The sequence below is a fragment of the Bubalus kerabau genome, chromosome 11, assembly GCF_029407905.1.
Source record: "Bubalus kerabau isolate K-KA32 ecotype Philippines breed swamp buffalo chromosome 11, PCC_UOA_SB_1v2, whole genome shotgun sequence".
Classification (NCBI taxonomy): Eukaryota; Metazoa; Chordata; class Mammalia; order Artiodactyla; family Bovidae; genus Bubalus; species Bubalus kerabau.
Genome location: NC_073634.1, coordinates 97,939,986 through 97,962,392, shown reverse-complemented (window position 1 = coordinate 97,962,392; position 22,407 = coordinate 97,939,986). Strand labels below are relative to the sequence as shown.

Genomic DNA, 22,407 nt, shown 5'->3' with positions numbered 1-22,407 from the left:
ACCAAATGCATAAATGAATGGCATTCTGCTTACACACTCCTCACTTGGTACATAACACACATGCTAAGATGATCTCTTGTCTGTCTCTGCCTCCACTCTAAATTCCTTAAGGGCAGGATTGTTTCTACTTCATCTCTGGATCCCAACAAGCAGCCCAAAGTCTGGCACAAAGAGGGACCCCACAAATATTATAAATAAATATTTATAAATTATTATAATTAAATATCATAAAGAGGGGAAGACTTTGGAATTTATCTCTGTGAATTTCACACCTCACTCAACAGCAGCAGCACCAACTAGTTTCAATAAGTGGTTTTATTACTTGTTAGATTTTACAAATTCTGATATTCGAACAGACTTCCACCTTAAAATTCTAAAACAACAAAGCGACCGTTGGAGGGGGTTTGATTTTTTTCCTTTTTTTTTTTTTTTTTCTTTTCTGTTTAGGACTATTCAAAGTAACAAACTTTTTTTTTCCTTTTTTTTTTTTTTTTTTACATTTTTGCTCTGGTCATAAATATACAGAGAAAAAGAGGGAGAGAAAAAATGAACAAGTCATCCAAAGTATGGAGATAAAACAGTATTCCTAAGGCACGTGGCAGTCTTTGAAAATACAGAAGCTCTAGCCAACTTAAATTATTTGTTGTTTTTCCTCGCTCAGTCCACAAAACTGTACAGTGACACAAATGTTGTGTTGCAGATAGATCTTCCAAGTAATTCCAGTCCACAGAGCTGTGTCAGCCGGGGGTGGGGGGGCGCAATTATTTTCTTCCTCAGTTTCCAGGCGAGATCCTAAAATGTGGTTAGTTAGTTGCTCAAAGCCTCTATTTTAAAATACACTTGGAATTCAACTAAAGATAATTTCTTTTTTAAAGAAATTGTGGGGCGGGGGCAGAGGTGGGGGTGGGGCCGAGAGTCATTAGAAAAGGTTGGTAAGAGTCGTTTGCGAGGGGCTGTGAGGCTCGTGGCCCTCCAGGTTGCCAGGCACAGAAGTTAAGACGGACGTCACAGTCGGCAGGGTGGGGCTAGTCAAGTCTGTGAGGGTGGTGGGCGTGCTGGAGGGGCTGAGCGAGGCGTTGGACAGCTCCGAGGCCGGCCCCGACGGAGTCCCTGTCTGCAGCGCCGCCTCCGTCGACTTGTCCACGCCCGTGTTTTCCTGCCGTAAGAGGTTGCGCCTGAACTTGGCCCGGGCGTTCTGAAACCAGACCTGCGTGGGGGAGAGGGAAGGGTTGATCAGAGGAAGGCGGGGCGGGCAGGACCAGGAGATGAGCAGAGCATCGCCCCAACTGTTTAAGCCCAGAGATGCTAATGGAGGTTCTGCCCGAATGGGGGTGGGGGTGGGGATTTATTTAAAAGTCTGGCTAGGGACTTCCCTGGGGGTATCAGCCTTCCAATGCAGGGGACACATGTTTGATCCCTGGTTGGGGAGTCAGGGTCCCTTATACCTTGGGGCATTAATTGACCCCCAGTACTGCAACTAAGACACAACACAGCCAAATAAATTAAAAAAAAAAAAAAAAATTTTTTTTTTAAAGGTCTGGCTGGCAATACTTCGTTCTTAATACAATAAAAACATCCTTTCCTCAAACTGCCTGTAATGGGGGTCTCCCCTTCTGTTAGAAGAGTCCAGAACTCAGCCCCACTCTCCAATATTGTAGCCACTAGCCACATGTGGCTACCCAGCACTTGAAATGAGCCTAGCCCCTAAACAGCTGGTCTGTAGCTGAGAACCATATATCAGAATGGTAGAACCATATCAGAAGGAGGTAGAATATCTCAATGGTCACTTTTATTTTCATGAATATATTTTCTATTGGACAAATTGGGCCAAACAAGATATAGCCTTATAATTAATTTTACAAGTTTCTTTTTTTAACGAAGGTACTGGGAAATTTTCCATGTAAAATTATGTATGTGGCTCAGGTTGCACTTCTCTTCTCTTCTGGAAGATTTGCACAAACCAAATTTCCATCATTTTTGACCATGGTTGACAGATTTTTCTCAGCAGTCGACTTTAAGCAGGCAAAAGATCCCACAAGTCCTTGTTGGTACCAGTTTTCAAGTTTTTCATGGTAAGTCTGGGAAATACCAGAATGGGTGTAAAGAACACAGAGGACTCAAGTCAGTAAACGATACCACTCCTAATCCCCGCCACCATCACTCAGAGAGGGCACCCTGGACCACTGGGTTTCAGGTCTCCAGGCAGATTGGGAACTGCCTGATTAAAGACCCCCCTCTCCCAACCTGCCCTTGTCCCAGCGTCCTTCATGGGGGAGGAAAGGGAAGTTACTGAGCTTGGTATGAAAAGAATGCCCGAAAGAGAGAATATGGGTTTGCTTTCATTTTTCCCTTGGCGCAGACACAGGCACACATCCATGCCCACGCCACTGCACACGAGCCTGTACACACGAAGCATCAAAACTTGTCCAAACAGCAGCATCTCCCACCACTAGCAAACTGCAGAGTGAGATCCCACTGTACCCTGAGGTCCTCAAAATACTTCGGGAGAAGCCTAGAGAATCTAGGGGGGGTGGGAGGTCCTAGTTCGCAAAGAAAAAAAGGCCAAAGGGCTGGGCGCCTTCATTTCCCTTTGCGTGAGGAAAACACCCGCCAGAAACCTCCCCATAAAAGAAAGGGGCTTAGGGAATTTTACAGATTCTGGGGTGTCCAGTTGCATATTTCCAGATGTGCCTGATTTGCCTGTCTTCCCTGTGTCTCAGACAGGGATGGGAAGGACCAACTCCTGGCCCCACCCTACCCTGGGGACCACCCCAGAGAGGGGGGCCTGTGGCCTCCAACCCGTCTTTTTGGTGGCCTGATACCACTTGGGCTCAATTTAAAAGCACAGCCTCAAGAATCCTGGGGTAAGGAGAGAGATGGCCACTGTGAAGTTGGGAAACAAAGCTCTCTCCCATGCATGCTGGCTCCTTCCAGGAAGAAAGCACATTTTCCCCTGGCCTTCTGCCCAAAGCAAGCCCATCACCTCTTCTGGGGGCTCACAAATACGGACAGTGCTTCTAAGACCAGCCTCCAGAGGCACTGGTTGGGGTCGGGGCTTCTTCCCTGCTCAACCCACAGAAATCTTCAGGGGTGAGACTGTGTGTCTGTCTGGGCCAGAGAATGACTGACAGAGAAAATGATGGAGGTGTCCCCAGACACCCTCAGAGAGAGAAGACGACTCCCCCAAAGTGTCATTGCAGACGGGGGAGACAAAGAAGGCTGGAGCCTTGATGTTCTTGCCATCATCCTATCCTAAGAGTGTGTGGCCCCGTGAATACCCTGTGAGTCTGACTCTCCGAGCAGGAGCAGGAAGCCCAGGGGGTGGGGGTGGGGGGGCAGTACATCGCCCATTGGTCTGGGGCTCCAAGCCCTTGGGAAGGGCTGGAACCAGTTAGTTGCTGGCTGTTTGCTTTGCTCCGGCGTTGCCCCTAACAGTGGTTTGTAAACAATGACACCATCTTTCACAACGGCCTTCTCTGCTTTACTGGATCTGAGGCACTGGGAATCTGGCGGATGAAAGTCAACAACTCAAGCAAAAGCCAGTTGCCGTGGGGGTTTATGTGGAGTTTGTTTCTCACCCTAAGCCAGGCGTCACCAGAATTCTCCAGGGTATTTTTTTTTTAATCCCCTCCCAAGAGGATATTAGAACAGGGACCCTGTCTGAGCCATCTTCATGTCCCTGGGGATATCACACAGGGACTGGCAAAGATGAAGAGTCATGTCACACACACTGAGTTAATAGCAATACTAACAGATGACATTTACAGAGCTCTTTGTGCCAGGGACCAGTCCCTCCTCTAACACGCACCATCACAGCTTATCTCCATGACAGGCCAAGTAGGGGGGTACTGTCATTATCCCCATTTTATAGACTGGAAACCAGAGAGGAGGCTCAGAGAGGCAAAGTCACTTGCCCAAGGTCACACGAAGGCCAAGCGGAGGTTAGGATTCAGGATGATCTGCCGTTAAAAAGTCCATGCTCTCCCTGCCACATGATCCTGAGTGAGTCAGCAAGTGAATGAATAAATGAATGAATACGTGAGTGAATAAACAGAAGCAACTGTAGTGTAGTGGAAAGAGCGCAGGTTGTAACTTCATAACTCCAGTTGTGCTTCTGCCACTGCCCAAGTGACCTGTGCAAGTCTCCTACCTCGGGGTCCGCCTCAGTTTCCCTGTCTATACAGGAAGGAGGCTGGCCCGCACCACACCATCTCTATGGCCTCTTGGGGGTGCTCACAGGCTGTGACTCCAGGGCAACCGCAGCAAGGAAGATGACCTGCTCTACCCACTCGGCCCTCCCTCTTCATCTCCCGGGGCGGGGGCGGGGTGCCTCAGTCGGGGCTTAAGTCCCAGGTGAATGAGGTAGCCCACATGGCTGCGTGCCCCCTCCTCAGATACCCACTGGCCCTGCAGGCTGCGCCTTGCCTCACAAATCCCCTTCTACAGGATTCTTTCATCAAGGAGGCCAGGAGGGCCAGTGGGAAACCCTTTTTGCCCACAAATCCCCTTCAGAACCACCGCTAAAGAAACCAGCAGGAAGGCCAAAGCTTCAAGCCCCAAAATGTCCACTGGCATTTTTTCATGACATGAAAACTAATGGCTGCACCCAAAGCATCTGACCAAAGATGGGACGAGTGGAAGTCAGGACCCAGCCACTCACGCAGTCGCAGAGCAAATGTCTTGTAACGAATGTTGTGCTACGTGTGCTTAGTCGCTCCTCGTGTCCGACTCTGCGACCCCATGGGCTGTAGCCTGCCAGACTCCTCTGTCCATGGAATTCTCCAGGCAAGAATACTGGAGCGGGTAGCCATGCCCTCCTCCAGGGGATCTTCCCAAACCAGGCATTGAACCCAGGTCTCCTGTACTGCAGGCAGATTCTCTACCATCTGAGCCATCAGGGAAGCAATGAATGTTACGTGAGGGAAAAAAGAATAATGAATCATATCCTCTGGTATCATAACTTCATAAAACAAATAATAACGACCAGTATTATCCACTCACAAGGCAACGAACGACCAAGCAATGTTCTAAGCATTTTACACATGTGAACTCCAGTTAGTGCCATATAAGGCTGACACTAATATTATGGTTAGGTGAGGAGAGTGAGGCCCACAGTCCAGCCAAAGAGGTAGAGCTGAGAGGTGAGTCCCTGCAGGCTGGGCCCATACCCCCACCCACTACTTGACCTCCAAACTGTACACCTGGATTATTGGTTTCCCATGTCCTCATAAGGGTAATTTTCCCCTCTATTTTTCTAACCTTCTGTATGGTGGGGCTATTTATAAACTTTAAAGAAAGTTTTCTTGAAAGAATAAAAAATGTGAGCAGTGGACTGGACATCATGACCCCTTGATTCCAGCTTCAGGGCTACAACTACTTTGCTGTGGAGCCTTGGACAAGTCAGTCTACATCTATGGGTTTCAGTTTCCTTTCTTCTAAAATGGGCGATTTGGACCAAATCATCTATAAAATTCCCTCCAACTTCAGCTGTCCATTTCCAGATCAAACAGTCCCTATAGTCCTGCACAAATGGCAGGAGAACAATGTTCACTCTCCCCGTTTTATAGGTGGCGAAGCTGAGGCTCAGTGAACTGAAGGCCTAGTTTAAACCTCACCTTCTCAGTGAAGCCACCCTGACCACCACCCTCCGCAGGTCAGGGCCTCACGTTTCTGCTCTTGTTGCACCCCTATATTTTTCCATCCTAGCACTTTTTCTATTTTATTTTTGTCAAGAGTTAAATAAGAGCTCTGTGGCCAAAAACATCTGGGAAATGTTGGATTAGACAACGCTGAATCTCCTCAAGAGTTCTCAGTACCTGTGCTAATGCCAATGTACTCTGATCACCGAGAGAAGAACACGGTCAGTCTGGAGCCTACTGCAAACTTATTTGGTCCTGGAATCACTTAAAAGATATTTTAACTATGAGATATTTCAAATATATGGAAAAATATAGAGCTCAATCTTATCACCATTTTAATTATTTATACACTACCTTGCTGGACATTGTCTCCCCCCTGGACCATACAGTTCCAGCCAGGCCTGTTCACTGCTGGGGTCACCGCTGAATACTCAGTACCTCATGCACCGCCCAGAAGATGGCAGCTCAGGGTACGCGTTGAAGTGAGTGAACAGAGGAAAGCTCATATCCTCGGGTCTTGAGCGCTCACATAAGTTAGTGATGACTAATGTCATCTGAAGAATGTTTTTAAACTGTTGATTGTTAAAATGTATTCTCCTTCAAAGTCACACCCAGAACCCCTAGGGAGACCTCCACCCATCCAAATCCATCAGCTCATCAGCTCCTTCCCCAAGTCTATGGCACCTTAATATTCTGTCTTCCTGACACCTCTCCAGGAGAAAAGAGAGGCAACATGGAGGTGCATGGAGGTGCTGAGGAGTGGTCTCCAAGAATTGGTAAAGCTTAACGTCTTAATGGACCTCTGTCCAAGGGGCCATTCTGTCTCCCAGTCACTTTGCTGACTGGTGACAAGTATTAAGACTGTCCTGCTGTTGGTAGTGAAAATTCTGAGCATGTTTTATGCCCCTAGGGCTTTACAACAGAATTCCCACTTGCCTACCAAGACGTGGCATCTACGACTCACTCCTTCCCTAGTCTCCCTTCTGTACTGCTGCATTCGGGGCTTCCCTAATAGCTTAGACAGTAAAACATCCGCCTGCAATGCAGGAGATCCAGGTTCAATCCCTGGGTGGGAAAGATCCCCTGGAGGAGGAAATGGCAACCCGCTCCAGTATTCTTGCCTGGAGAATTCCATGGACAGAGGAGCCTGGCAGGCGACAGTCCATGGGGTCAAAAAAAGTTGGACACGACTGAGTGACTAACACATACACACTGCTGCATTCAGCAACCAGATCCAAGGGGAGGGGGCGCTGAGAATCTCAATCCCTATACTATACTGTACTGGAAAAGCTCTGGAATCAGATCAATCCTGGCTTGACTCCTCTCATCACTGATAGCTGTGAGACTCAGTGCAAGGATGTTAGCCTCTCTGAACCTCAGTTTTCTCATCTGCAAAATGAAGATAATTAAACTTGTAAATGTGTGCAAAAGGGAATGGTAGACTGAACCGTGCTAGGTTAAATGTGTATGAAATATAGTATATATTGAGTCCCTAATATGTACTTTATAAATTACCCATTGTGTCATCTTATTTACTCCTTGCAACCACCTAGGAAAGCATTATCATCCTCATTTTACAGCTGAAGCTCAGAGAGGTTAAGTCACTTGCTCATAACCATTCAGGGAGTCAGTGGGAGGACTGAGTCTGGATGTCATATCAGCTTCAAATTCCGGCAGGGATACTGCACCCCAGGCCCGCCATGTTGATGGTGCTTATGTATCACAGATTCGGTAACAGCCCAGAACCCCTAGATACACACACACACACACACACACACCCCCTACATCATCTACTTCTGGGAACACAGCCTCAACCTCAACCTGCCCCACCATGCAGACCACAACCTGCAGGGGGCACCCAAGGCCTAGCACCATTAAGCTGGTGTAGCCAGTGATGAGAAACCATTTCATGGGCACCTACTTTGTAGCAGCAGGCACCATGCTTCCCATTCATTGTCTCAATCCTCAGGAATTCTCAGGGTGCAAACTATTATTATCTCCACTTCAAAGACAAGGATTCAGGCTCTGAGAGGAGACGTTCAAGTGTCCAAATCACATTGCTGGTATGTCAGAAAGGTGTTACCTTTCAAAGCCCCACCGGCTGCTTGGCCCCAAACTGCCCCCAGCTGGCCCATCAGTAGTCAGAACACCTGGGAGAGGGCCCCACCCTGCCAATATGGGTTCCTGTATCCTCAAGTAAATCACTTCATCTCACTAGTTCTTAGCTTCTCATCTGCAAATGAGCAGGTAAATATTAAGGTAAGGGAGACAGATGACTGACTGGAAAGACAATGCTTCACAAACTGCTGCATAATCATGACCCGTTGTGCCATTAGGGAATGTTAAGGATTTGTACAGGAGATTGGGAGAAAGGGGAGGAGGGAGAACAGTGGTCCAGTGTGCCTTTCAGGTACAACTATCCTCACCCCAGTGACGTTCAGGCTCTAAACGATACTCAGAGGCAGTCTCTGCTGGACTGGCTTAGAGGAGAAGGAGCAATGCCCATTGATCAGATGGGCCTGGATTTGGATCCAGCTCTGTACTTACCAGCAAAGTGTGACCTGGGGCAAGTGAAAATCATTTGGGCCTCAATGTTCTCATCTATACAGTGGAGGAGTATCACTATCATGATGCCTGATAGTGAGGACTTGATGAGTAAATGTATGTCATAAGCCTTTTAACACATAGTAGACACAGGAGACCACTCAAGCATATACTGATTAGTAGACATACCATAACTGTCAGTGGTTCTCTTTCTGTCAACTAGTCCTATGTCCTGGCTCTTACAAGTCCCCATGTGGAGAGGGCATGCAGGTGCTAACAGCCCTGGCTCAGGATTCTAGGGGAGGAGGGGCAAGCCTAGACCCAGGTCACCGAGGTGAACCTTTCCTCACACACAGGGTAGGTAACTGGTCTCTCCCCTGGTCTTCCACAGAATCCCTCCCCTCCCAATTGATCACACTATGGGGAAACTGATCGTGGGTCAGTCTTGACACCTAATAGTTGAAATTCTTCAGGGCCAGGGCTGTGGCTCATCCATCTCTGGGTCCCCAGGGCCTGATGTCAATAGGTACTTGGTCAGATGAAAGGTAACTATGCTGGAAATGGCAAAACACTCCTAAATCAAGCCACCTGCCTTACTAAGGCTGAAAGAGACTGGCTCCTCACTCCACATTCAGACCCAACTACAGGTGCTTACTCTTTATTTCATTTAATCTGGATTAAGTGTGGAGGTGTGTGTGCCCTAATGGTGCCCATTTTACAGATAAGAGAGTTATGGCTCAGAGAGGGAGTAATTAGTTCACCCAAAACACACATCCAACTAAGTACAGGGACAGAAGGGAACCAGCTCTGCCTGACTTCAAGCCCCTGTTCCTGACCCTGCCTGCTCCAAGGGCTTGATTCACGTATCCTTTCCATGGAAAGGTGAGAATCACCAATTCACCATAAAGGCATCTTAGAAAGAAAGGACTACTAACCAGAGAGAAGGTGTCGGCTGCAGATCCAAATTCCCCCCAGGAATTCCCTACAGTCCAAATTCCCCCAGGGCTGAGGAACAGAGGGGGCGCCAAGGAGGGTCCTCTGATCTAACCCCCAAAAGGACAAGTCCGAGGGAAATGGACCAGCGGGACCCGAGACCCTAACGAGCGGGGACGCGGCAGGGTCCCCGCCTCTTCTCGAGCCCCAGCCAGAGAAACCCTTGGGCAAGGCTGACCCAAACGCAACCGCGGGGCTAGCGGAGCTCTGGGGGGAGGGGGGAGAGGGGCGGGCCCAAGAGGCGCAACGGCGTCCCATTGGCGGGCCCTCAGTTCCCTCCGCTACATCACCGAACCGGCGAGACCAAGCTGCCCCAGACCCCACTCCTGGTGCGCCGCACTGGGTGCCCGGAGTCCACGGTCTCCGGAGACCTGCGGATCCTCACCCGCGCTACAATCCCCTCTGCTACCTCTGTCACCCCCAAAATGTTGGTTTTTTTTAAGTCCTAACAGACTCGCGGGAAAACTTAAGAGTGGCTTCACAGCCTTCAGGGTCATCATCACCCGTCACCTACCGGTGTTGCCAGTCACCCCCGGGCCCTCAGTCCTCAAAGACTTGGGGGCTGGACGGACTAGCCTGCACTCAAATCCCAGCACCACTCCTCCTATTATGAGACCACAGACAGATCACTTCTTCTCTCGATTTTCTTACCTCAAAATGTGCGTTGTTATCCCTACAATCACATGGTCTGGGGAACAAACTGGTTAAACTGGCTATAAAGGGAGATATTCTCCCACCTTATTATACAGATGGGGAAACTGAAGTCCAGCCACCAGAATAATCGTTTATACTATTTAATATGTTAACTGATGAATCTAGTTAATGTTACTCTCACCCACCATCCACTGAGTGGTTAAGTGCCGGCTACTGTGATGGGGACTTACATTATCTCAATACCTCCTGTAACGTAGATAATTTTTGTGCCCATTTCATATATAAGGAAACTGAGGCTCAGAGGGGTTAAGTGATTTAAGGCCGCGGATCAAGGAAATGAGTAAGAGGAGGAGCTGAAGATTTAAAAATTGGTGATCCAGGACACTGTCATGAATTTGGGTCACCCTGGACTCCCCAAAGGAGGTTCTTAACATCTTTGAGGGGATGGAGGGACCCTTAGGAAATCTGGTGAAAACTCTGGATCCTCTCTATCGAGAGAGCACACTCACATACAAGCGCAAGGCTGCTCAGTTTCAGAGGCACCCATCTACTTCCACCCAGGGGATCTGCCCTAACCCCTCTCCCTTACCAAACCTTGCTTCTGGGAGAGTCTAAGAAACAACAAAGAAACAGAAGGAAAATCCAGAGAGAGAGACAGAAAGAAAGAAACTAGAGAGAGCAAGCGAGGAGCAAGCAGCAGAAGGAGCAAAGGGCTAACAGCAGTTGCCTTGGACCGGCATTGTGGTATAAGGGGCCAGGGTGGGGAGGGGAGCTCTAGAGTTATCTGAAATGCTTGAACCTTTTACAACATGAACATATTTGTGTGTCACTTGAGTAATAAATAGCAACTAAGAATTGCTTACAAGAAAGAAAAGAAACTGTGTAGACAAAGAGGACAGAGGGATCCACAGACACAAAACAGAAACACCGAGGGACAAAAACTGGAGGAGAGAGAAGACCTCAGAGTAAGGGCGGGGGTGGGGGTGGGGGGCTTGAAATACAGCCAGAGATAGACTGAAAAGATGGAGACAGAGAACAGGGAAAGATAAAGAGATAGGTGGACATAGAACGGGAGGTCCTCCCGCAGCCCACAGCCGCTGTGGGGTTCCACCTCACAGGTTCCTCGGGTCCTGACGCCACCGAGGCCCCCACCCGTAGCCCCGGCCCGGCTGACCTGCAGGACCCGCTTGGTGAGGCCTGTCTTTTGCGCGAGCTGCTTCAAGTCCTTGGCGTCGGGGTTGTGGTTAATGGCAAAATAAGACTTCATGGTCCGAAGCTGGTGGTGCTTGAAGGAGGTGCGCATGCGCTTCGTCTTCTGGCTGCTCGGGTACGGCTGGTCTCGGTCCAGGTGCTCCGCGTCGTTCTCGTTGCAGCTCAGGGCTGGGGAGGGAAGGCAGAGGCCGAAGGTGAACCTCCTGGCCCGCCCCCCCCCCCCCACACTGCCAAGTCCACACCCACCTCACGATCCGCCAAATGTTTCTAGCCTCAGGACCACACTGCGGGTGCCGCACCCCGCTGAGATGGAGATATTATCCCATTTTATAGATTTATAGGGGAATTTGAGGTTGAGCCATATACCCGGGGTCTCTCAGCTTGGAAATGCTGGATTCAAACCCAGCTCTAGGAAATTCCAAAAAACATTCTGAGCCATCATGTTACAATAAAAATAGTAATGATAACAACTTGTCAATGACATTCAACTCCACAAGATGTGCTAATGGGCTTTACATGCACATTTTCATCCTCAAAACCTTTTGAGCCAAGCATTATTTCCTCCCTTTTTACAGATGTTGAAACTGAGGCTCCTAAAGGGAAATCACTTGACCTCGGACACAGCAGGCCCATTACCTTCCCGCTTCTCCCCGAACTCCTAAGGAGAAATGCAGTCTGCAGCCTTCCCAAACCCTCCACCCACTTTCATCTCTCCGTTCCCACCCACACCCAAAGTACTGCAGGACCCCTTAGCCCTGGGCCGGAAATGCTGGGCTGGAGGTTGGAAATTGTATTTTGTAGCTTCATCCTCACCACTCCTGTGAGGCAGCCGCTTTTCAGTTTTACAAACGAGATCAAGGAGGCAGAGAGGTTAAGCGATCTTTGGAAATTTCGAGGAGTGGCACAGTACTTAGCCAGAAAGGGAAGGAAGTTGGAGGAAGAAATTAACATGTATTCCACACCCAGGGTATGCCTTTGGCCCTACATACATGGGGGGGTGGGGCTAGGGAGGGCTTCACTACTGCTCCGATTGCTATTCACCCCATTTTAAAGATGAGGAGACTAACACGAAGGGAAATGAAGCCACACCATTGGTTAAGGCTGAGCCCAGATTCAACACTGCAGTTCTTGCCTCCTTGCTGTTTCTTTCCCCTACACCACAAAGGCTGGCAAAGATGAAGCATGACTCTTTGGGGAGCGTGTCCCTATCCAGAAGGGGCCCAGCTGGGGCTGCCAATGCCTGGAAGGCACTGGGGGTGGGGGACAGGGATGGAAACCTCGGGCCTCAGAAAGTTGCTTAGCAACCTGGTGGCTGATGGGGACATGCAGGACCCCTCTCCAAGATCCCCTCAAGATCCCCTCAATACATCCTGAGCCATCTTACTTTGGGGAGTGCCTCATAGGAGATTAATTCAGTCCCCCCTAAAGTGGGCAGCTGGGAATATATCTCCTGTTTCATCACATGCCCATAACAGAGCTGCAGATTTAGCAAATAAAAATACAGGTTGTCTAGTTAAATTTGAATCGCACATAAACAATGAACAAGTTCTTAAAATGATATCTGAAATACTGCATGGGACATACCTATACTGAAAATTAATCTGTTGTTTGCCAAAAACTCAAATATTGCACTGTATACAGTTATACTAAAAAAAAATTATTCATTGAATTAAAATTCAAATGTTGTGTGGGATACACGTACACTAAAAAATTGTATTTTTCCTTTATTTAAAATTCAAATGTTGTAAGGGATACACTTACACTAAAAAAAAAAATTGTCGCTTACCCAAAATTAAAATTTAACTGGGAGACCTGCATTTTATCTGGCAATACTACCTCAGAAGCACTTCTGCTCCCCTGGTGGCCTACTCCTCCCCTGCCCAACTGAGGAGTAATCCCCTGCAGAAAAAGTGTGCAAGATGCAGGTCTTATCCCTAACCTTGAAGTTGTCAGCAAGTAGCTATACCTCCTAAAGGCCCCTTCCCACAGGCAACCAGGCACCCAAGTTCTCCAGCTGGGCTTTACTCTCACTGAGGCACCCAGAGTAAAGAATGGGGATCCAGCAATTTAAAGGGGATCAGAGAATGACTCCAAATGGGATCCATGGAAACTGCCCTGCCCCCCGCTGTGGGGAGAGACCCTCTTCTTGCCCCTAGTCCCCAGCTCCACAGGAGGTAGGGAGGGGTGGGGAGTAGGGCAGGCCTCCCCACAGGGGATCTCTGGGCCCATTCCTCCGCCCAGCCCCCACCTGGGCCTTGCTGCTGTTAATGAGCTCCATGGGGACCCTGGCGCCCCACGCACCCAAGGGACGCGCCCTGAGCTCGGCCTAGATTGGGGAGGGGGCGGGCGCGGATGGTGGTTGGGGGAGGGAGAAGGAAAGGGCAGAGAAAGGAGAAAAAGAGACAGATGTAGAAAAAAGAGAGAATGGAGAGAAAAGGAGAGGTGGGGGCAGGGGGATGGGGGAAGATGGACAGAGCCAGGAAAAAAGAGGAGAGGGAGAGAAAAAGAAAGCAGTGGATATGGAAGAACCAGAGAGAGACAGCTACAAAGACAGAAAAAATTAGGAGACACACAGAGAGAGCCAGAGGGGTCACCAAGGCCCAGAAATAGTAGGGATGCAGTGTGGTGAAGGGTCCAGGTTAAGGAACTAAATCCCGGTCTTGGGCAGGCCGGGTCCCTTTGGCGTGGCTGTTTCAAAGCCGTTACAGGCCGGGTAGGGAGGAAAAGGGGAAGGAGGAAAAAGGAGGGGAGGGCAGAAAAGAATTCGGCCCAAGGTAGGAAGGCCCAGGCAGGCCAGCAGCAAGGGCAGGGGACTGCACTAGGGGCAAAGGAGCGGCTGTTGGGCCCAGATTCGGTTGCTGCCCCAGGTCCCCTCACTCTGGCCCCCAGCTTCCCAGCCGGGTGGAGATTCCCCAGGATCGGATCCGGGGAGGAGCAAGGGGACGAGGGGAGGGGGAGAACCAAGCTTTCTCTCTTCTTTTTTTTTTTTTTTTTTCCTCTCAATTAGGCCGATTCAATGGAGCTAAAGAGCTCGTAAAATCATGAATAATTTACTCGTGATCTGTTATTAACCCATCGGGTTTCGAGCTCTTGTCGCTGGGACTGAACCTGTAATCAAATCTGACTTCGCCTCATTTTACTAAAGACGAGATTGTAGGTTCAATTGTCTAAATAATGGATTGGAATCAAATCAGTAATTACGCCGCCAGGCGCGCGCGCACACACGCGCGCACACACACACACACACACACACACACACACACACAAAGCTGGGGCTGGGGGAACTGGGCATCCGGCCGGTCCGCGCGGGACTCCCGTGGCCGCGGCGGGCAAACTCGGATGCAAGGCGCAGAGCCCGGGCCCCTGACCGGCTCCGGCCGCCTTGCCGCGCCCGAGGCCCGGGTGGGGTAGGTTTCAGTTCTGCCTCCGGGACCTGAGCTAAGATCTCGGACCAGAGGGGCTTCCAGAGGAGGGCCAGCGCGGCGGCCACCGCCCCGGAAGGACTTTCCGATCCTGCGGGCCCCGCCGCTCTAACTGTCCTTCCCTAAGCGAGGGCCGGGCGCACCGACGGCGCCCCCTCCCCACTCTGCCCGAGCTCACTGCCCGGTAGTAAGGTGCCGCTGCTCCTCCATCGACTGTCCCCCACAGCGATGAGCTTTGCAGGGGGTTCGTGTGGCTGGGCCCCTGGGTGTGGGACACTCACACCAACAAGCTCGAGTCCTCACAATCGGAATCACGCGCGCGCATACACACACACACACACACACACACACACACACACTTGCCCGGACATAACCACCGAAATCGCACGCTCCACGGGGCCCTCTTTCCAGTCCCAACAGCCCGCGGCCCACACTGTGGCCCTTTCTCTTCAGCGGGAGCAGGGAGGGGAGAAGGAGGCCTGGTCGGAGAGGCGCCCCCATTTCTCAATCTAGTCCGGGAGCCCGGAGTAAGCAATCCGCACAGCCACGGGCAGCGCGCCTTGCTCGGGTTCCACCAGCTTAGAAAGCCCGGGCCAAGGCCAGAGACACGAACACCGGAATGGAGAAAGAGACAGGAACTGAGAAACCTGGAGACACACGCAGAGAGAGAAAGGGGGGCCTAGAGACCCAAAAGGAGAAAAAAAGAGAAAGGGGCCAAAGAGAAAAGGCGGAGAAGGCATGCGTGGGGCAGACTTGTAGAGGTGCCAGCTTCTCTGAAACTCAGCCTCCAGCCACATCTTGCTCTGAGTGGCGCGGCCTCCTCAGGGAAGGTGGAGGATCAGCAAAAAGCACAAATAAATCGCTGTACCATCTACCTTTCCATTGCAAACCTGTCTGCCCAGGGAAAACATAATCCCACTCCCCACCCATCAGGAGCCCTGTGGCCCAGCCCGCCTGCTGCTTTCTACTGGAGACCAACTGCGCTTGATAAATAGACCCGCTTTGTTTTGGGGAACTGGATCTGGACTCAGGGTAGTCTGTTCAGGGTTGGGGGTGACCGAGGGATGCAAGTTTTGGAAAGCCACATCTCTTACAGAGCTTTCAACAAATCTTAAATCTGCCTTGCAGACCTCGCTGCAGCCACCTTACCATTTACCAGACTGGGGGCTGTATTTTCCTCCCAGCTCCACACACCAAGACATATGCCCCATGATCACCCAACAAACAACTTCGTTGGAGCGAACAGGGGACCCCCACCCACCTATCATTCTCCACCCCCTGCCCATGCCAGCTCAGATTTTTAAAGATGAAAATAATCCTGACTTCTTCCCCACCACAGCCCTCTCCGCACAGTTCAGGGGTTTGGTTTTGTTTTGTTTCCACTTGAGCATTAGACTAAGGCGAAAAGGAGGAAGAAAACAAAGTCTCTGAATCCGATTCTGCCCCAAACGAAAGAAAGAAAGTAATTGCAAATAAACTCTATCAAGTTCAGAAGCCCAGGGAGTCATAAACCTTCCCGGCCGTGCAGACTTCGGGCAGATGTTGACGGGCCTCAGAACCACTGCAGCTGTCCTGAGCTAGGAGGGACGCGGGAGGGGGCAGAGCCTCTCCCGGAACAACCCAGGGTTCAAAGACGCCGGAAATGCGAAACAAGCCCTCCACCCCAACCCCGGCGCAAAGCCAGGCCTTCTCGGTCTCATCCTGGGGCGCCGGCTTTGGAGGGTCGCAGCTCTTATCTCGGCGCCCCGCTGTCACCTGGAACTCGGAAGAAAAACCAGGGGGGGAACCCGAGACCTGGTGGAACAGGAGGATCGGGCAGGACGCTACAACTTGCTTTTGCTCAAGAGGCTCCTGGGCCCAAGTTTCCCGAGCCTGCAGCCCACAGCACACTTTACATGACCTGGCCGCAAGCCAGGCCAAACTCAGTGGCCCCGGGCCACCGCCAGTCCTTTCTCTTGGGACCCCTGCCACTCGGCCTCGCTCAACCATCGCCCCAGATCCTCTCCCTCAGCCATGCCAACCTACAGCCTGTGTGGTGTCGGCTCTGCCATGCTTTCTTGATACTTGCACTTTCTGCTCAGCCAAGTGGGTAAAAGGCCCAAGACAAAAACCTTCTAAAAGATTTCTCGGCTTCGAGGTACTGCACCAGGAGCACCAAGACCACTCCAGCCGAGGGCACACAGGCTGGAGCCCAGAGAGCTAATGGCGCTTCTGCCAGGTCATCTGGTGGGCCTGGGGAAGCCAAGAGTGCCACCCAGAGTGACACAAGTAAACATGTACAGCACACTGAAATTCACTTTGCTCTCAGCCTCTGACTCTGTGCACCTTCCCTTAACCCGTCGGGCCCGCTCGCGGCTCCTCACACTCACCAGCGTTGTAGGCGGCCAGATCCGCCCCAGGCCCGGGGCTCTTGCGCTTCCTCGGCCGCCCCTTCTGCACCGTGCCCACGCCATTGTAGTAGGGAAGACCCAGAGGGTTGGCCCCAGCTGCACCCAGCCCGGCGCTCTTGGCCGCGGCGGCTGCCGCCGCTGCAGCCGCCACATCGGCGTGGTTGAAGTGCGCGGGGTACTCGCCCTGCAGCAGCGCCTCGAAGTGCAAGCGGCAGTAGACCAGGCTGTCCTTCATGCCGAAGTGGTCACCCGTGGTCAGCATCTTGTTACACGTGGTGCACGTGAAGCAGTTGAGGTGATAAACCAAGTCCCGAGCTCGCATCACCATCTCCGAGGCCGAGATGCCCAGGTGGCAGCGGGCGCAGCGCTGCACAGAGAACCGCCTGTAGGGACCACCGAGGGAGGGACTATGGGGACACACGGTTGGGTACTCCCCATATCCCTCCTCCAGGCACCGCTGCTACCACTGGTGGAAATCCACTCAAGATGGGCAACCGGGTCTTAACTTGGAGGATGGGGCAAGAGGGAACTAGATTTTGGCCCATATCTGGTCCTACCCTGAAACATAGTTTCCCTTAACCATTTTCGTGTCTACAAAGGCCTTACTTTACCCAGAGTCTGAGCAAGCCCAAGGAAAGCCTCGCTGGGGAGTAAGGGAAACTTCCCATTCATCCCTTCCTCAATCTCTACCCCTGCCCTCCACACCAGTGCCTGGGCATCCTACAGACCTTTGTAATCCCTAAGAAACAGAGACAGGGAGAGAGACAGAAGCAGGGGAAGGGGAGGTGGGGTTGAAATAAGCAGACCTAACCCTAAACCAGGAGAAGAGAACCAAGGAGCCTGGAGCCTGCCTGTTAGTGATTCCGGTTCTTCAATCCTGGCCAGCTTTCACTCCCATCTCCAGGAAAGACCCGGAAATGCACCCAATCTGATCCCCGGCTCTGTCTCCAACTTTGTTCCACACCAGTCCAGACTGCCTGGGTCTGGGGGTGCCTGTTTCAGTTCCCCCCAGTTGACCCAAGAAACTTCAGAGGGAGAAGGGTGCCCAACTCAAGCTTATTTTTGGTCTAAGCTAAAAAGAGGGCAGCTTCTGCTTTTCTCTGGCTCTCCACCGACACTTCACAGATCTTTCCAAGAGTTCCCTCAGATTGTTGCTTAAAAAGGATGTCAGTCAATTTGTACTGGCTTGGAGAAGGGGGGAAACTACATAGGGAACCCTCCCTTGGGACAAGACTGGATCTGAGACCAGGGGTCTTGGCTGCCCCCGGGGGCGGTGGGTCCCGAGGTGGGGGCTACCTGTAGTAGTCTTCCTTGCAGTAGATGCTTCCATCCTTGCTGAAGCAGGTGAGCTCCGACTCCAGGTTGAGCTTGCACTCGCAGCACTTGAGGCAGCGCATGTGCCACTGCTTGTCCACCGCCAGCAGGTAGTAGCGGTCGGAGATCTTGCCCCCGCAGCCGGCGCACAGCGCAGCGCGGTCACTGCTGATGGACGGCATGGTCTGCGGAGGGAGGGAGGCGCGAGACCGCAGCGCCTGCGTCAGCCTGCGACCCCACCGCCGCCGCGCCGCGGGTAAACAGGCATGCACCCGCAGCTCCCTCGGTGGCTCGAGCTAGCCCTAAACGCAGCGGGGTGGCTGCCAGGGTGTGTGGTACGCCTCCTCTACGCCAAAAGGCCCATATCCAAGGGGCTCAGAATCCAGGTCCGCCCATGCAGCCCAAGTCGGTCGCAGGCCCGGGACCGGCTGCTGGCCTGGACAGACCTTCCTCCTTACTTTCTCCCCTTCCTGTCCCCTCTGCTCTTTTCCCGAAGGGCTCATGCTTCGTTGGGGGACAGGGGGCAGTCGTGGCTACTTCAGCCAAGCCCTCCAAAAGCTGTCCCCAAACTGTTTCTTAAAGGAGCCACTCTGCTGGGCCCCAAGAAAAGGGATAAGATGACCATTATAAAAGTCACCCTCCACCCAGACTCCTCTCCAGAGACCCGGTCGAGTTCTTGGCCCCTAACCCCAGTGATCTCTGAATTCTTAAGCCGAAGGTTTAGGCCAGGGCAAATAGCGCGGCTACCACCTCTGCCACATTGGCTGGGGCCCTCTTAGGTCCTGAGAGAGGGTGAGTGTGATGCATGGGCACCCTCAAAGTCTCCCAACGCAGGACAGGCCCAATCCAAATCCTCTCCTAACCTGACAGGCTGAGTGGGTACAACTCCGGAAGAAGAGCTTGGAAGCAGAGGCACTGGGGCTGCTGTTCTCGCTTTCCAAGCAGAGAAGCTTCGCTGCTGCTCCCCACCTCCTTGGCCTCTAAAGGTCACTGCGGGGCCTGGCTTGGGCAGTGTCTGTTTGTCTGGCCCCCAGGAAGGTCGGAGGCAAGGAACTGGCTATTTGGGGCTGGGCTGGTGGAGCCAGGTGTGGAGATCCGAATGGACTCTCCTTCCACAAGAACCAGGCCAGAGCCTGAATGGCCAGCCCGGAGGCCCGAGATGCGAACAACGAAGAGCGCTGGCCTGGAAGACTTCGACCTCTGAAATTGCGCTGGGACGGGAACCCGGATTGCCCGGAGGCGGAGAGTAGCTCCAGTCGGCTGGAGACCCCGGTGCTGCCGGGTTGGTTCGTCCTTCCCCGCGCCGAAGGCGGCCAGAGCCGAGGAGAGCGCGGGGTTGGCGACCAAAGAGCCCCTTGAAGTGAGAAGAGAGCCATCGGGCCGCGGGTAGGACTTCGCTCCCACTTCGGGAGAAATGCTCTCTTCCACCTTTAGGGTCTGAAATTTCGGTCTCAACCTTGTTTCCCTCCTCCGCCCCAGCAGCCGGGTTTCCCGTGAGCCGGGAGCTACGGGCCTTGTATCCTGTTCGCAGGTCCCCAGCGTCCAGTCCCGCGCGGCACGAAGGACACTCCCCAAAGTGCCCCCAAACTTAGGAGAGCAAAGGCGCAGACCGATCCGGCCGCATCCCAGCTTCTGGCCCGGACCCCGCAGCCGTGCGCCTACCGTCTCCGTGTCGCCGCGGTCGATGGCGGAGCTGATGGCGGGAGCCTCGCTCTTGGCCCTGCGGTCCATCTCGTCGATGACCCCGTGCACCTCGGGGCCCGACAGGCTGTGGAACAGCATCGCGGCGGGACCGGCGGGGCCGGGGGCGCGGCTCCTCCGCGGGAGGGCTTGCCCCCCGCCTCAGCTGCCTGGCGCTCCCCGCACTAACGGGCCCGGTGCATCGCCACCGCGGCCCCGGCCCCGCCCGAGCTCGGCTGTGCCCCCAGGCCGGGCCCTGGGCCCCGGGCGCCCGCGGGCCAGGACGCCTCCCGCCGAAGCGCGGGGGCAGCTACATCGCGGGGCGCCTGGGCGGCGGCGCCAAAGCCAGGGTCACAAGGGCACGGGGCGGGTGGGGGAGGAGGTGGGGTGCGGGAGGGGGCAGGAGACCAGGACAGAGGTCGGCCCCCGCCGCGGGCGCTTTCACGCCGCGGGCATTGCCCGCCCGGCTTCGGCGCCCCGGGCGCAAAGCAGGAGCGCAAACTCTGCCCGAGGCGGCGACGGCTGCGGTCGGGGCTCACTGGGGAGCGACTAGGTGCCCGCGGCGGCCCAGCTGCCTGGACCTCTCCCCTCCCTGGGGTGTGCCCCCAGCCCAAGGCGACCAGCTTAGGCGCTGGGTCGGCTATGGGAGTAGGGGTTTCTCCGGAGCCAGCTAGCCGAGCGGAGACACCAGGAGAATTGAAGAGGAGGAGGAGGAAGAGGAGGAGGCGGAGGTGGAGGAGGAGGAGAAAAAGGAGGAGGAGCAGAGTGGGAGGAGGAGCCGCCGGCCGCGGGCCCCGCCGCGCGCAACGCTCTCCAAGAGCGCGCCGAGCCCAGCCCCGGCTCTGCAGTCCGCGCCAGCCAAGCGTCCGCGCCTTTTCTACAGCCGCGCCTGACATCACGTCCTGCCGCCGCGCCATTGGCCACCCGGCACCCCGGGCCCCGGCAGCGCGTGCTCTGGGAAGGCGGGAGACCCGAGAGGGAGGGGAACCGCAAGAGGAGGAGAGGAGCGACGAGATGGTGGGAGCTGGTGGGCGAGGCTGGGGGGCGGGGGCGGGAGCCAGCGAGGGAGGAGAGGGAGCGCGGGGTTTGGAGTTTTAAGCTACAAACAGTTTGCTGCGATTTTCTTCGGGAAGGAAAACTAAACCTTCTCTCCCCGCCGTCTCCATCCTAAGAAGGCGCAGCCGCCAGAAGATGCTTGAGGAAGGGCTCCCTCGGGTAATACCTCGGCCCGGAGCCGCCCCTCGGGCACCGGCTGGGGAAGCCTGGGAAGGCCGGCCTGAAGCAGAGCTCGGGGAGCCTTCGGACGCTTCCCGCCGAGTCCTGTCTTCCGCCTGGGCTTCGCGCTGCGAGGCTGCGGGCTGCCGTGCAGGCCTCCCGTGGACCCGGCTGAGCCAGAGCGGCAGGAACCGGCGGGAGCTGTGGCTCCCGGGGAGGGCGGCCAGTCAGCTTACCCTGGCTCCAAGCGAGCTACGGCCCAATTAATGACCCGGCGTGTAGTTCCCACTCTCTCTTCCCGGTCTCTCTCCGACCTGGAAGAGTGAGTGTGAGCGTGGCTTTACGAACTAGAAAGGCATGGGTTCGGATCCTAGTTCTGCCATTGACTTGCAGTGTAAACTTCGGCAAGTGACTTAACTTCCCTACGCCCGTTTCTGATCTTTTAAAGTGAGGGACAAGAAAGCCCTCTCCACATGGATGTGATGAGCGAAAGAGATCACGAATGTAAAATGCCTGGAACATAGTAGGCACTAAGGAAATTCTTTCATCACTTCCTTTCCTCTCTTCTTCCCTTTAAAAACTTCCCCACTCCGAGCTACATTAGTATCACTGAGGTTCTTAAAAACCACAGGCCCATTGCGCTGTCCGCTGGGTGCCTCATGCCACAAACCAGTTATTGAAGGGCATCCTTCCTGCAGCTTGGCTGCACCACTTCTTCAACAACCTGGCCTGCCGCATGAGTCCCAACTACCACCCCAACCCCCAGACTTCAAGCTCCACCAAGAGACTCTTGGGAGTGACGGGGTGGGTGATGAAGAGGGATTTAGGGAATAAAAAGTGACTGTGGAGAAAAACTGAATGAGCTAGTTAGTTACAGAATCTCAGTCTCCTGGCTCTGCCTTGGAGGCGGGTTCGTGTGCAGTGACTTGCTTGCCAACAAGAGGTAAGGGGCTAGCCAGGATCTGTGTAGTTTACCTTACAGGGCATAGAACTGAGGCTGTACAAAACATACTTTTACACAAGTCTTACATGAATTTCAGACAACTACATGTGAGCTTGTAATGCCCAAGCACAGACATGCTTTGTGTGCAAATGCACATGTTCATCTTCATTGGCAAACACTTCGAGTGTAAGTATATAATGCCAGGCAGGAGGATGCATCTATACACTGGAAAATTGCAGTTATAGGTACAATTCCACTCTCAGACAACTCTATGGAGATCCCTGTGTAGGATTCTCTGAGACCATGTTTTGCATATTTGCAAAACTTTCGAAGTTACAAGAATGTGTGTACATGCTGCACATGCACAGATGCCCTCAAATGAGGAACGGACCATCAACCCA

At 53.2% G+C, this 22,407-nt stretch overlaps 1 protein-coding gene across 1 annotated transcript; it reads right to left on the bottom strand.

Moving 5' to 3' along the window:
* Window positions 1-297: 297 nt before the first annotated feature.
* Window positions 298-19,987, bottom strand: LHX2 (LIM homeobox 2). Its single transcript, XM_055539206.1, has 5 exons — window positions 19,831-19,987; window positions 18,151-18,353; window positions 16,834-17,237; window positions 11,005-11,210; window positions 298-1,207 (listed from the first exon to the last, which is right to left on the bottom strand). The coding sequence occupies exons 1-5, from the start codon at window positions 19,948-19,950 to the stop codon at window positions 920-922; spliced, it is 1,221 nt and encodes a 406-aa protein (XP_055395181.1). The 5' UTR covers window positions 19,951-19,987; the 3' UTR covers window positions 298-919.
* Between the last annotated feature and the right edge of the window lie 2,420 nt (window positions 19,988-22,407).